The 14,527-nt window shown below is 37.5% G+C and overlaps 1 protein-coding gene across 1 annotated transcript; it reads left to right on the forward strand.

The window, feature by feature from the left end:
* Nucleotides 1–1,295: 1,295 nt before the first annotated feature.
* On the forward strand, nt 1,296–12,826 carry LOC112553183 (translin-associated factor X-interacting protein 1-like). Its single transcript, XM_025220237.1, has 16 exons — nt 1,296–1,470; nt 1,867–1,975; nt 2,605–2,850; nt 3,084–3,218; nt 3,958–4,027; nt 5,314–5,399; nt 6,008–6,201; nt 6,472–6,583; nt 6,819–6,880; nt 7,164–7,253; nt 7,732–7,894; nt 9,506–9,638; nt 9,941–10,110; nt 10,677–10,919; nt 11,203–11,309; nt 11,763–12,826. Exons 1-16 carry the CDS (start codon nt 1,424–1,426, stop codon nt 11,959–11,961), a joined length of 2,166 nt encoding a protein of 721 aa, XP_025076022.1. The 5' UTR covers nt 1,296–1,423; the 3' UTR covers nt 11,962–12,826.
* Nucleotides 12,827–14,527: the final 1,701 nt, after the last annotated feature.

The following is a 14,527-nucleotide window of genomic DNA, read 5'->3' on the forward strand; positions in this document are numbered from 1 at the left end:
TGTATATTTCTTGAAAAAAAAAATTAACGCAATTTTACGGAAGGAAAAAAGTTATATATAGCGTATGTTTTCTGTTATCCTCGTGTATGTATATATAGTTGTGATCAAAAGTTTATCTTAATTCTTTAATGCTGTGTGGTGATCGAAGCGCAGGTACACATCTCCAATCAGCGCTCCTAAACGTTGCGCAGGTGCATATGGTACCATCGTTATAAACTCTCCGGAGCAATGAATTAATGTGCATCTCTGTTAGCTCGATCAGCTATAGTTGTGACTCCACGCACGAATTGTTCGATCTGTATTTCTTAAGTCTCGCCGTCTACTTCAGAAACACTGATCGATATATATATAGTCAAAGAACGTCGAAAAGTGATTTTTACCGGACATTTAATGGACTTGCCAGAACCAGAAAGACATTGGACGTTCCGCCCGATAGGTCAAAAGCGGGACGTCTGGTCACCTTTTATTAGAGCAGATATACGACTGTAGATCGAGGTTCGTTTGAGAAGAGAAGCAATATATATATGACGGTCCATATATATAGGCACGTACATGTCGATCAACAATCTCAGACATTAATGGAGGCCTGACAATGATTAATTAAGGTACCAAGAACAATTAAAAAGGTGTGCCAAATTTGTTTAGTGATCGAGAGTGGGGTGGTGGCCCGGGGTAACTGCATGCATGTCTACCGACTCAACCGCATGGTGATATACATGTATATTAACTCTTTCGATCAGTGCTGCGCGCGTCCTTCTATATATATGTACGTGTGGTCGTGGTTGTGACACCACATACAGTAGATAAAGAAAAACTTCTATTTAAGTCGTTATTGGCACGACCACTTTGAAGTTCCGCAGGCATTAAAACCGCGCGTCCGCGACGAACTATTATATATATATCATAGGCAAACACACATATATATATGCTATAACCATCGTGGAGTAATCATACATGCTGTTATATCATTATGCGTGCAGTATGTGTTTACGCAGAAATCGTTATAAAAATATAAGGATTTGTACAGATATAATGCACCATAGCTTCAGTTAAAAGAAATTTATAATCAATATTAAGGTTAATTCTACTGACGACGATTTTATTATTGTGGTTCTGAAGTAAAGCACAGCGGCAATCTTTTTTTTTTTTTATATATTATATATATAAATTTATTGGGGAAACAGGGGCCATGGGTAACCAGCGATCAATGGAAAAACATAGACTAGGGCTAGCACACATTTAGCTTACAATCTACTTATTTCTTTAGATAATTAGTTAATATCCCATTGCTTTAGCATGTTTGTCGTAAAATGTTTGGTTACCATAGAGCTAACAACATGGCGTCACCGGGAGACTGTTGGTGACCCGTCTTTTATTTTGATGTAGAAATCTGATAGCTGTAAAGACAAGTTCTAAAGACAGTATGGCGGACGAGAGGCTTGCAGTGGCGAGGCTACCTCCACTTAGCGGGTAAGGGATGTACAATAAAGAAGTTAGGTTTGTTGAGCTTCACAGTTCGGTACATTTGTCGAACTGTCGATCGTGGTCCGAACAGATCGATCGACATCATTGACAGTTTTAAGTTTTACATCCATCCACTTACTAGCATAAATGCTTAAGTATCCAAAAGGGCACACAACACACAATAAGAATTTGGATTATTAAAAAGCGAATTCTTTAATTTTCAAGACATTCTGACGCATCTATATTTGCGCGTCGCCGTACACCATAATATAAGAAACTTAATATAAGTATGTGAACCAATAATTATTGTTCTACGTGCATAAAACATCTTTCTAGAGCATTATATTGTTCTTATGTTTCATGAAAAAAACAGTTGTTAATATTATGATTTTTTGCTTGAAGAGTACACGCCCCTGCATCTCCTAGAGAGCAAAATGACGGACTTGTGAATGATCACTCGTACCAGCTGGGAAATCGTCACCACTATCTCCCAAATCCAAAAGTTTTACGCGTGAGTTGACAAGTCTCGAAATTTGTTTTTATTTTTACTGTTCCAAAGAAGAGTATATAGATATATTTTACTATCGATATACCAGTTGCACTTCAGGGGCCAGAGGTGAATATATGTTGGGGGAGATTGGAGTAGTTTTACATCACTTCCGATTTCCTGGTTTATTTTTTAAAAATTGTTTTACAGAACTATTAGACTAGACATTGGATGAGTCATTATTCAAGGTTATTTAGTTCACTTTCACTTGAAGCTTTCTAAAATTTTCAGTACTTATATATATATACATATGCCATGGTCCCACTTTTAAACATTTGAGTTACAAACATTTGGACATACAAATACCGTACATGTAGTTAACATTATTTCTTGCAATACTTCCATGATTCCAAATTTTGAGCTGCGCCCCTTCCTCTGCTAATGTTTACATGCCAATGGCCACTACCCCTGAGTATCAAGTTGGTAAAAAGTAGCCAAAATCAGTGTCTGAAAACTAATGAACAGCAAGAAGAATAAAAAATGTAATAATTGATGAAAATTAAATAATGATAAAGTAGATGTCTTCTGCTGTGCAAGCAAAGTTTCCCAGGTATAAAATCTTAAGGAATGTTTGTTCACATATATCCTCTTAGCCAATGGTTGACACAAGGTCTGGTGAGCTTGACACATGGCCAGCCCATGCCAGTGGTCTTATACTGTCTTCAGCTGCTGCAATGCTATCCAAGGACAAGTCTTTTATTGTGGCAAGAGAAAGAGAGAGTGGAATGGCACCCTTGATTCCAAAACCTCGATTTCTTCAGCAACTAGAGAACTTTCTGAAGAAGGAGTTGGTTGTTCTTGGCGTCACAGAGGTCACACCAAGTGATTTACGTCTGCAGGTAATAAGGCAAGCTGGAAATAATAAACTTTCTACTATTTTGTTTCGGCTGCATCAATCAAAGACCAATGTCAAAATGGTTGTGATGTAACTAGTTTTTATGCCATTAAAGAGTTTGACATAAATATCAAGACAAGACCAGTGTTAAATTGATTAGAATAGATCTTTGTGTCTCATCAATAGTAGCTTGGCCTAAAGTAGTTTCATGTTAAAGCCATGTGTCTACATGTGCAGGCACATCGAGAAGTGTTTGAGTACCTGATTGAAGACTTTAAAACCTACAGACCACTGCTGTCAGCAATAAAGAATGAGTATGAAATGATGCTGGCATTTCAGCGGCAGCAGATTCGACAGCTGGAGCCCCTGAAAGTGAGGCTGTTACTTTTAAGTTGTTGCAAGACTGATTAATAATGTTTGTTATTGCTATGAGAAATTAAACTTGGTATTCTGAACATAATTCATAAAGTAGAATATAAAAAGACTATTTCTGTTATTTATACTGATTAACAGCAAGCAGCTTTATTCTGAATGTGTTTTACATACCTTCTGGTAACTTTTGAAATGTAAAAGTCTGTTTTTTCTCTTAAAGGACTATAAAAGGTTACATTTTTTTTCTAAGACTGGGTAAAGGTTTATACAAGATACTCTTTCCACAAATATGAGTGATTACCTCCATTCTGTTCTCAAGATACATGCACACTACCATGCACAAGAAGAGATCAGAAACACAGACGTCAGGATAATGCAGGAAAATATATATTTGGATATTATGTTTACATTGTTAAGGAAAGTTGGGAACACATTAATTAAACATATCATGATGTTATGTTGTGTTATGACTTATTTTCTGTACATAGTGATGTTTGTAGGTTTTTATCTCTAGAATAGATGATGGGCATCGACCCAAGTTTGGGGAAATATTATAAAGCATTGAACTTTACCCTATTTTGAAAGCAAGAAAAAAAAATTTGCATCTCCCTAGTTCTTTAAATTTGTCCAAGATTACACCAACTATAATTTAGAATCAAGATTCTTGGCCTTTTTTTAATGAAAAAAAGTCGATCAGCTTATGTAGCATGGTTTTTCAAGCTTTTGTTATCTTTTTCAGCAAATGCTGGTGACAGTGTCGGAACAGTGTGACCAGAAAATACTGAATATGCGAGAGGAAGAGCGTCAAGGTAAAACCATCTGAGGCTATCATCATCCTTTTATACACAATAGAAAGTTCTTGAACTTGATATTTGATAGGCAAGATCGAGTACCCCCTTATATTATAACTGCATGGGTGTTTGATAAGAATATCCCCTTAGTGCATAACTGGGTTTTTGATAAGCATTTTCATTTTCATTCATTTTATTTTATTGGCTATATAACCCCAGATGGCACTTTTAGCCATAACATTAGATAAGATATATAAAACATAATAACAATCTCATATGTACAGCAAATGGTGACAATATAGCAAAAGATGTAGATGGATACATGATACTAAATTTATATCCATGGAAATTAATGATAATGCAGTTCAAATAAATTTGCTTAAATTAATTAGTACACTTTTAGATTAAATTTTTATCAGATGGGGAAATTTAAACATGCTTGGATGACACACAAAATATACAGGAAGCAGCACTTTCTGAGAAACAGTTAACAAAGGGCCGGTGAGCAAACAGAAATATATAATGAAATTCATCACCTACCTTATTACATAATGAATATGTTCTTTATTTAGGTACATCATGCCATATCTTAATTGCTGAGTAGGGAATTTATGGCAGCTTAACCTAAATTGGATCTAAAAGCAGAGACAAAATGGGTATCTGATAAGTAAGAGTATAACGGGGTGTTTGATAAGCAAGAATACCCCCTTAGAGTGTAGCTGGATATTTGATCAGCAAAAATATATCTCCTTAGAGTATAAATGATGCTGTACATCCTGTCTGACCTAGGAAAGAGTTATACATTCTTTTTACTTTTCATATGGTTGCCAATTTTTTTAAAGACTAAAGGAGATAAAAAAAAAACTGTGCCTATTTCAAGCTATTCAAAAAAGAAAGTGCATGCATGTATACAGTGTCTGCAGTCATATGGTCTGCAATTGGAATCAAGATTGAGTTCATGGTTCATCGTCATCAAACATCATCACTTTTGTTGCTGAGTATTTTGTGGGATGAATTGCTGTTTAGATATCCCTGGAAGGAATGCTTTTCATTTGTCATAACAGAAAGGTTAAAAAAAAATAAATAAAAGGAGAGTAAGATTGAAACATAATAAGATAACAAGAGATAGGCTGTAAATTAAGAAAACAGAGGTAGCAGGCGAAGGGATTTTTCATGGCCTTATAGTCTGTTGGGACTGTGATCCATGCCAAAATGTATTGCAGTACCTGCATGACATCTGGGACATGAGACTGGATTAGAAGGCATCATTGACTAATATAAGCTCTTATTATTTTTTCTTTCAGAGGTCATAGACTTGAAAGCTGAGAACCGTGACCTTCGAGTCCAAATATCTGTGATGTTAGATGAGCAGAAAGATTTACAGGAGCAGGTAAAATAAGCTGGCAATGTAATGTACTTTATCATTAAGTGTTGTGAAGCATGTCTCACTGACAGGAGAGGACATTGCTGCCAGTTCTATGCTTTTTCTGCAACTGACCTCTTATTCCCTGCCACCTTTGTGCTTCCTCTACAATTGACCTCTTGTTCCCTCCCACCTAACCCTCTTATTCTCCGAACTCTGCCACCGCCCAACCCCAACTAAATTCTCTAGAAACAACCCCCATCTCACTGACTCACTAAATTTCTCTCCATCCACCTTGACTACCAATGAAAATGGCTCTCCTGGCCACTCTTTATCACTGCCACAGGGTCCCCCACTACGTGTACCCTGCTTCACCCAGCATGTGCCTGTGTGTGTACTCTCGCCTTTGTGCCTGTGTGTGCGTGTTTTTTTCTCTATGATTGTGTTCATGCATGTGTCAGGTCCTATTCCATACTGAGTACAAATTCTACATCTTAATGATGGAAAGTATTTGATAGAAATCATAATTAATGGGATAAAAATGAGGCACTAGAAAAAAAAAAAGTTGAGCAATATATGCCACTTAGGAAAATTTTATTTAATCTGTTGGTCATTCTATTCCTTTCTTCTGATAGGTTGCTCGCTTGCAAGAAAAACTACATGAAGAATACCTGAAGTACCGAGATGAGTGTGATGCCCGCAAGCTGCTGATTTCTGACATCAATGAGCTGCGATATCAGCAGGAAGACTACCTGGCTTCCAAACAGCCCACTTCTGATAATGGGGAGGAGAAAGCAGAAGACCCTGTCTTGCTAAAGGTAGCTCTCAGGTTAGTAGCTGCACTGAGTCAATCAAATGATATAATTTATTTTTTGTTAGGAAAGGGGGCACAAAGGTTTTGAGGTAATGCTGAAAAAGATGCAAAGAAACCCTAAATATATTATTTAGACTTCTTCTAAGATTATCCCAGCGTAACCTAAAGGAGCATGTTTTGCCCTTTGATGCAACAGTTGTAGGATGAACAGTAATAACTGCTGCTGGTAATGATGGTGGAGATAAATGGAGACTTTTAACATTTTTTTAACAATTCTGTTTTCAGGAAGGCTAGAGAAAATGAGAAAACAGCATCTGTCCGCCTGAATCAGATAATTGCTGACTATGGGAATGTTATTCCACTGCGGGATTTTGAGGCATTGGAGAAAAACTACAAGGTATTAATGGAAAATGTTAGACAACATTGTGATGGGCAGTGTACAGTATATGCAATTCCAAATTATATGAAACCTTTTTTAAGCAGGACGATGCATTTTCAAGTTTTTTTTAATTAAAACAATTTAGTATGTTCAGTATTCTAGCTTTCAAAGTCATCTGGGTTGCTTGGGAAAAAAATGCTTATTAAAAAATCAGTCATGGCAGTGATATTTCCACACTTACTTCTTTTTATAGGTCATAGCAGAAAAGTTTGAAACCGTCTCTTCTGAATTCAAGAAAATACAAGCAGAATATGAGTAAGGATGAAATGAACATTCATATAGAAATTTTACATTCTTTTCTATTATGTATCAGTTGTTAGTATTATTATTATTCATGTTGTTATATGCATTTCATCTCTTTATGTACATGTGTGTGTGTTACGGAGAGAGAATTTATTTAGTCTTCCATTAGCAGTGGTATTACAATTGAAGAAATATGTAGGAATTGAAATCAAGATAAGAAATTTCAATACCAGAGTGTTAGAAGGCATTTGTTTTGCAGTCGTGTTTATTATGTATTTTTCATGCTTGTTTTTAGAGCCCTGCTTGATGTGCAAAAACAGTTGACAAGCCAGCGTGATCAGTTTTACCTGGAACTGGAGACGATGAAGCGTAGTGCAACACCCAGGTGTGTTAGAGGCCAACAGTCACAATGTTTTAAAAGCACATCTGTTGTATTCCTGTAATCATTACCTTCTAAGGAATCAAAATTTATTTAAACTTGTTTTATAAGTGCCACATGGAATTAACTGAAGACTGGAGAACCACTGCAAATCACAATCTTTTCAAATCTTATTTCAGAAATGTGAAGGAAACTTTCAAAAGAGTGAAACAAGTAGCATTTTTCATTTGAAGATGCTGTATAATATTCACGGCAATACTATTTTATAGGCATCAATAGCTGATTTCCTTATAAGGCTTCAAAATGTGAATATGTTTTTCTTTAGAGGAATTTTAAATTGTATTTCTTACATCTGAAATGACAGTTCTTAAGTTAAGCATTTTGTATCTAGATATTCAAAATGATGCATAACTTTTTACATACTTAACATTTAAAAATGTGCAGATTAATGTGTTTTTAAAGTAATAGTGTCTTCATTTTTTAGACCTGACTGGGACAAATGTGCGGACTTCATCCAAGGAGGAATGGTGCGATGGAAGGAAATATCCGAGGGCAAGAGTAGCAATGAGCTGGTAAACCTGTTGCTGCAGGAAGTGGGGACAGGGGAGACTGTGGGTGGTGGTGGAGCTGAATTCTTTGATGGGCAGGTAATTAATCTATACAAAACCATGTGGGAACATGTAAAAATGCACAGTTATAGGCCTTTGCTCATACCCATAAACAGTACTATTACTGCCTACTACAGATAAACAAACATCCAAGGGCTTTGATATAATAGTATAATATTAATGACTTAGTGCTCTGATAGGCATCTGCTGTAAGCTGCTAAGATACCAGTTAGTACATCATTTAATGTCATAACTTATTAGCTGTAAACTGTCAAGCAAAAAGGTATTGTATAATTAGGGAGAAAATTTTAGATGCAGTTTAAACTGGGAAAAAAGTGTTACATAAACAAATTGTATGTTGTAAATACTTTAGCAGACTGATTGAATAGCAGACAAACAGAAAGATTGACAAATGGATGGGTGAACAGTCAGACAGACAGGAAGGCAGATGGTATTTTCCCCCCCCCATACTGGGAATGGTTCCTAAGTCTAGACTAAAAGAGCAGTCTCATCAAAATATCAAAGGAAAAGGAATATCTAAAAGGTATATGTGATTTGAAGGACTGGCATGGAACAGACTATGTATAACTCCTTGGCAAGGGCTTTTCATTTTCTTAAAATTAGCAGGCTGGCTTGATGCAGTTAGAGAGCTGGTATGCTTTCAATGAAGAGCTATGTTGATGGCAGGTCAGCTCCTGGCAGAGCCTCACAAGTCAGACAGGTCTAAGAATACGGCCAGCAAAATGCCAGGAGGTATAAGGTGAACCCTTATATCAAGATTGGAAAGACTTGAACGATACAGACATATTGTACCGTTGTCTCATGTTCACCATAACATGGAAGAATAAATCTAAGAATAGGTGTTAGTTCAGTTGATAATCAGCAAGAAGTTAACACAGATGATAGCACTTAACATAAAAATCCTGTTCCATTTAAAATAGATTACAATGAATCACCACCAACAGATGACTTCACCTGGCAGCATTGTGAACACGTGATGGACTGGAAATAATATACAAAACAGACTCAGTTAAACAAGGAATGTTTTCCAGAGAATGAACAAAATATGGAAATCAAATTATATCAGATCTGCATTTCAACATTTGATTCAGAATGTTGGGGATTGAAAGAAAGTGATATGACAAAACTATCACCATTTCATACTGAGAAGAGTCCTGTGAATATTATGGACCTAAAAGATAGCCGATGAAGAATTTGCATGCTCCAATCAAAGAGTCTATCATAGCTATGACTGTAATGGTTGAAAGGTGGATGTAGGTCAGTCATGCATGTGCTTAGCTGAGAGGAAAGGCCCACAGTAAAAACAACACTGTTCTGGACACCTGGAGCCAAAAACGAAGAGAAGTAGAGAAACAATTTTCATGCTTGACATCTGAGCCAGAGATGAACAAATTGATCACAATGCAGGGCAGCTGAAATAAGACAGCCAAACACAGACAAAAATGGGAGACCTTTGTTTCAGCCCTATATGCCAAGATGTAACAGGAATGAAGGAATCAATCAACAAACTATTTAACCAAGCATGAGATGAAGCTGCTTGGTTTTTTTGTACATACTTTCACTTATAATGAGAGCATGAATAATGCAGGCCCTTTAGTTTAAGTAATTTTCCACTTTCCAAACTTGCAGGGTACAGGGCCCTCCATTCCTAAGTATCTGCAGTATGAGGGTCCTGTTCGCAACCGGCGACTTGGAAAGCGCGATGCAGCTCTTATCATACGGGACATCTGGCGAGAGAAATCTGCAGCTGATGCGGAGGTCAGTGATGAAAACAAAATGATGATTTGCTTTTTTAAATCTATTCCTTAGAGAACACCGAAAAAGAATAAAATATCAAAGTTATCACTTTGGAAAAGGTTTAGAAATACTTTAGTGCTTTTATCATTAGATTCATAGTCTGAAAGGTCAAGACATTATGATTTGATAGTCTTAAAAGAGATACAAGATAAAAATCACACAGTAGGTCAAGTCCTTTCAAAGTAATGGTATCTCAACAACCTGAGAAGTGCTCAGCTGTACAGCTCTGTTCTCTTGTATAAATTCTACTCATTATACCTTCTCCAGAGACAGACGGCACGCGAGAGAACTTGGGAGAGTTCCTGCATAGGTACTTGAAGAATCGCTTTTCCTTGGATCAGCTTGTGGTGGAGTGGGGCTACAATCTGTATGATGCTTGCCAGCGTTATGCTCATGATGAAAACATTGGTCTGTTTTGGCGTATCCTCAATGAGGAGGTCAGATACAAAAGTTTCTTATCAATGTTTTGCTTCCTGCTTGTTTATAGGAACATTGCAGGGTTGAGGAGGTTAAAGATGTCAACCTGGTACAAACTTTAAGAAAACAGAATTGAGTAGGTGTATATAAAATGTCAGTTAAAGATCGAGAAACTGGGGGAGCTTTAGATGCCAGATGGCAAAAGACCTTATTTCAATCACCAGTTACTTTGGACTTTAGACAATGACTCATGAATAATAGAGTAGTACATTTAAAAGAAAAAATAAAACTGCACAAATATATTGGATTACTATGTAAACAAAATAATTTAATAAATATAATTGTCGTAAACATTATTTTACTTCAGGGATCAAAATTCAGTTGTATACTTAGTAAGTACCTCGACATAATCCATGAAAAACAAATCTTTATCCCACCCCTCTTCAGTTAGCACCTGTTACATCACTAAACTCGATCTGCTTATAAAAATATAAAAATTTAACATTCCCAGAATATCTAGGCAAGACTTCTGCTGTTTTGTATTCGAATAAAATGCAATAACTTCATGATCACTTCCCCACAACAGGCAGATGAAGAGATTTACCATCAGCAGCTCTATTTCATCCACACGTTGCTCACTAAGCTCACCAAGGCAGACATGCAGCATGGCAACATAGGCAACCTCAGCTATGGGTTGTTCCTGAGCACGCTGCAGAATGCACTTCCAGGGATCGATGAAGAAGCCTTGGCCATTATCATGAAAGCAGTGGATACAGATGGGGACGATAAAGAGACACAAGAGGTGGACTACAAGAGCTTCTTTACTGAGGTACAACCTGTCTGTGTCTTAGGCACAGTGAAATATAGAACTGTTTTCTTGTTTTTGTGAATCATAGTCTCCGTAGTAACAGGCCCCAGAGAGAGTTTTACATCTTAGTGTTCTCTTTGTATACTAGAGCTGCTTCCTTTGACCAGCAGCATTAAGACAAAGTATGACATTTTTATTTTAACAAATGGAGAGTATATATTGTACCATATCAGTTGTGTCTTTTGATTTGTCTTGATGAAAAAAAAAAATATTTTGATGTATGCATGTTTGTGTGTGTGGATAGGATGATGAAGGTAAAACTGGCCCATTCCTGACAGAAGTAAAGAAATGGATGGAGGCACAAAAAGCAGCATACATCAAAGAAATTAAAGAAGCGTTACAAGATACCAGGTGAGAGTTATGTGTTTACCTTGCTCTTTTATCACTTGTTGGGTAGGTGGCAGGAACTGTCTAAAAAGATTTGTGTGTGTATCTATAATTTAAAGATATATTTTAATTTTTAAAAAGTGTGTGTAAGAGATGATAGCAAGGTGGATTTGTGCAGAAACCTAATGCTTATTTTTTGGAAATTTTAATTAACCTTGACAGTTCTTGTTTTTATTTATGACTTCCAATGTTTGCCATTCTTAGTCTCTTCATGTGTTTCTAGAGGTTCTGTTGTGGTTGGCCATTTTGAGCCTGTTATGCTTCTAGAGGTTTTGTCTTCCCTGCTCCATCTGTCTGCCTAGATTGTCTCTTCCTCCAACTTCAATCCCTGTCATGGTTTCCAATCATACCATTAATGTGAATTTGTGATTAACTTTAGATTCAAGATTTATTGATAATCGCAATTTTGTACTACAGCTCAGTCACAATTGAAGACTTCAAGCGTTCCTTGAGCCTTGTTGACCCGGAGATTGATTCACAGAGAATGGATGCCTTTGTCCGATGGGGATTCAAGGTTACTGGTGATAAGGTTGAGGATGCTGAGCCTGTGGAACTGTCAAAGTTACTGGAAAGATTGCACCATGGAAATATTACACAGACTGGCAAGATGCAATGAGATTTCCTATGCAGCTATAACTCACTTTCCAGACTAAAAACACCTTTTGAAAACCTGATGTTTATGGGAAAAAGCATCATGATCAGGATTTCTATGACATCCAAATAAGATGGACAAAAAAGGGCAAGTACAAAAAGTGATAGGCACAGTGGAACATTTGAAGGCAAAATATATTCATCTGACCCTTTGTTCAGCAGTGTTCCACAATCATGAGAGCCATAGCAAGATGAATTTCTTCAGACTTTTCATTTATTCAGTCAGAACTGTTCAGGCAAGGCCAGTAGCTGTGCAGATTAGTTATTGGTGCATTACAGAGCAGTACCACAAGAGTGTTGAAAGCAGTATTATGAAACCTGTCAGCAGCTCCGGCTATGTATTTTCTTCATGGAATATGTTGATTTTGTGAGCATTAAATTTACGATTTCCCCTGGAAATTTTAGAAGAATGGAGTCAAAGATAAGGACTGATAATGATGATGACAACATGAACAAAACTGAATAATTACTTATACCACAGTCACTGAGCCCAGTCACAGAACCAGCGGAAAATTGAAGTTGCTGATGATAAACATGCAAGTTGTCCTCTTTTTTAAAGGTCATCAGCTACTTCAGTGTGTTCTCTTCTTGTTCTGTCACATTACGGTATTAGAGGTTGCCACATTATAATTTATATGGTTAAAGTGATTGTGGTCATTTTGTAAGCATTTTACAAAGAATGTTTATAGATATTGATACTAAAAGTGTATTTAATTGTGTTATAATTTTCTGTGAAAGACAAACATAAACGTCGTGTATAATTTTGTTATTTTCTGGTCAGCTTACAGAGGAAAAATGTCACCAATACACTATGCTATTTTTCAATTTAATTGCTGCTGCTATATTGGCAGATTAGTAATTTTAGCACTGCATGTGTACCGCTTCTAAGATATATTCCTCGTCAACATCATGACATGCTTGTTGTATACTTTCATCGGGCAACAGGGCTCTGTACAGAGTAACTATAACTGGTTAAATTGTACGAATTATGAGGATATGTAAAGAGCATCTTCTTCAAGCACTTGTTCTCGAATGCTTGAATTCATCTCAAGCCGAGTGTGTGTCCCACGTTTCATACAATAGGATGGGAACTAGGAGGGCATTGACCCCACTATACCAGAACCTGTGAAGTTTCGTTGTTGTCTCCACCATGTTCAGCCTGTATAGCTCGTGAATTCACCTTGCGGTACTGGTGAGACGTGTGGGTTTCCCACGTACCACTTTTATAGTTGGTTGGCCCCAGTTGGTCCTGCGATGACATCGCTGTCACTGAAGAGGTCTACTCCTTAGCACTTATATATATATTCCTCCCACGGTTACCTACAAGTAAAGGTCCTAACCTGGACGGTGCACTTATTGCAGAGGGACCTACCACTGAACCATTGGGGTTCGGTTACAGGAAATAAACCTACTTTATACTTAATCTTACCCTCCTATGAGCATGGATTCGAACAACTGTCCCCACTGAATACTGGCGTTTTTGGTATTCTACTCAATCGCACACACACACACACAAACACATGGGAAAAAAGAGCTCAAATTTCGCTGATCAGCCAACGACCATGAGACTGCATCAAAATTTCTTTATTTTGTGGTTGAATGGTCGCATGATGATGGTGATTGATAATTGTTGATGATGATTGGAATCAGTTATAGGCAGTGGAAGAATTAATTGGCTATATTGGCAGTATAGTCGGTAATCTATGCAAGTCAACCTTGCATTGGTCATTCGACCGGCGCCCGGTGAAAGGTTTTTTAACCTCCTCTGCCATTAACTGTTGAATATCGCACACTCGTGTATGTCTGTGAGCGAAGGCAAGCGGTGTACACATGTACACAACGGTCATGCAGACAACAATCTCTCAAGCATCATTAATGTTCCCCAGCACGCGCGGAGCTTCTGGCGATCGAGGTGTTGTACCAGTGGTCGCCTCACCTGCCGTCTGCTGGTGAATAAAGTGGCGCTCACCTACAAAGGCAGAGTTTATGACCCTTAACGTTTCCCAGAGAAGCTGTGGATAACCAGACTTAATTAGAGTGAAATGATAGGCCTATCAGTTCTTGCTCAAAGATGAAAAGGACGGAAAGCTTTGATCAAATCAAAACAGACTTTATGCCCAGGAGACCCAGGGCAGAAATTTGTCTTTGCAGTTAGAAGTAAAAGTGAGGAGTAAAATAGATTGCACCAGTCCATCAAAGCAGTGTATGAAGGGCCTAAAAGCACTGCTGAACAAAAAGAAACATTTGTTCATCACGGCAGAAGCCCACGACAGAAGATTAGTACATAGAGAGGACCATGATGCTAAGTCCGCTTTCAGTAGTTTGGACCAACGATCGACGAGATTGAACAGAGGTCGAGTTAGCTCCGCCATAAACCCGATGTGTCAGAAACATCTTGAGCTCGCTAGAGGACAGACGTCGAGTTATGAATGACAAAGAGATACGCCGAGAAAGAAGTGGAGGCGTACGGCGAACGGAAAGAACATAATATAAGAATATAAGAACCCAGAAAAGGAAACATATTAGTGGGA

This window comes from Pomacea canaliculata, linkage group LG12, assembly GCF_003073045.1.
Source record: "Pomacea canaliculata isolate SZHN2017 linkage group LG12, ASM307304v1, whole genome shotgun sequence".
Taxonomy (NCBI): Eukaryota; Metazoa; Mollusca; class Gastropoda; order Architaenioglossa; family Ampullariidae; genus Pomacea; species Pomacea canaliculata.